At 45.6% G+C, this 1,329-nt stretch overlaps 1 protein-coding gene across 1 annotated transcript; it reads left to right on the forward strand.

Annotated features, from left to right (window-relative positions):
- The first annotated feature begins 304 nt into the window (after window positions 1-304).
- LOC138878187 (uncharacterized) lies at window positions 305-724 on the forward strand. Its single transcript, XM_070157853.1, has one exon. It carries the CDS (start codon window positions 305-307, stop codon window positions 722-724), a length of 420 nt encoding a protein of 139 aa, XP_070013954.1.
- The last annotated feature ends 605 nt before the right edge of the window (window positions 725-1,329 follow it).

Raw genomic sequence — 1,329 nt, forward strand, 5'->3', positions numbered from 1 at the left:
CGGTGGTCAGGCTCGGTTTTATGCTATCCTAGACAGGACAGATGCTCTTGCGTCAGATGCTGTTATCACAGGTATTATCTCAGTCTGCCACACAGATGCCTCTATCTTATTTGATCCCGGATCCACCTATTCTTATGTGTCTTCATATTTTGCTCGTCATTTGAGTATGCCCCGGGAGTCTCTTGCTTTACCTGTTCATGTGTCTACCCCGGTGGGCGATACTGTTATTGTGGATCGTGTGTATCGGTCGTGTATTGTGACTATTGGGGGTCTGGAGACCCGAGTTGATCTATTGCTGTTGAGAATGGTAGATTTTGATATTATTCTGGGCATGGACTGGCTATCTCCGTGCCATGCTATTCTGGACTGTCATGCTAAGACAGTTACTTTGGCTATTCTGGGTGTTCCGAGGATCGAGTGGCGTGGTATGACTGATTATGTTCCTAGCAGAGTAATTTCTTTCTTGAAAGCCCAATGTATGGTTGGGAAACGCTGTTTATCATATTTGGCCTTCGTGCGTGATGTGGGAGCTGAGACTTCCAGTATTGATTCTGTCCCAGTTGTGAGGGACTTTCCTGATGTATTTCCTGTAGACCTGCCGGGCATGCCGCCGGACCGGGATATTGATTTTGGTATTGACCTGGTGCTGGGCACTAAGCCCATTTCTATTCCGCCATACCGCATGGCACCAGCGGAGCTAAAAGAATTGAAAGAGCAAGTTTAGGAACTTCTAGAAAAGGGGTTTATTCGGCCTAGTGTGTCCTTGTGGGGTGCACATGTGTTATTTGTGAAAAAGAAAGATGGCACAATGAGAATGTGCATTGATTATAGGCAGTTGAACAAGGTAACAGTGAAAAACAAGTATCCTTTGCCTCGCATTGATGACTTATTTGATCAGCTTCAGGGAGCGAGGGTGTTTTCTAAGATCGACCTTCGTTCGGGTTATCACCAGTTGAAGATCAGGGATTCAGATATTCCTAAGACTGCCTTCAGGACTAGATATGGCCACTATGAGTTTCTAGTCATGTCTTTTGGGCTGACCAATGCCCCAGCAACGTTCATGCATCTAATGAACAGTGTATTTCGGCCGTATCTGGATTCTTTTGTCATTGTATTCATTGATGATATTCTGGTATACTCGCATAGCCAGGAGGAGCATGCCTGGCATTTGCGTGTAGTGTTGCAGAGATTGAGGGAGGAGAAACTTTATGCTAAATTCTCCAAGTGTGAGTTTTGGCTAAGTTCTGTGGCATTCTTGGGACACATAGTGTCCAGCGAGGGTATTCAGGTTGATCCAAGGAAGATAGAGGCAGTGCAGAGTTGATCTAG

The sequence above is a fragment of the Nicotiana sylvestris genome, chromosome 9 (genome assembly GCF_000393655.2).
Source record: "Nicotiana sylvestris chromosome 9, ASM39365v2, whole genome shotgun sequence".
NCBI classification, from domain to species: Eukaryota; Viridiplantae; Streptophyta; class Magnoliopsida; order Solanales; family Solanaceae; genus Nicotiana; species Nicotiana sylvestris.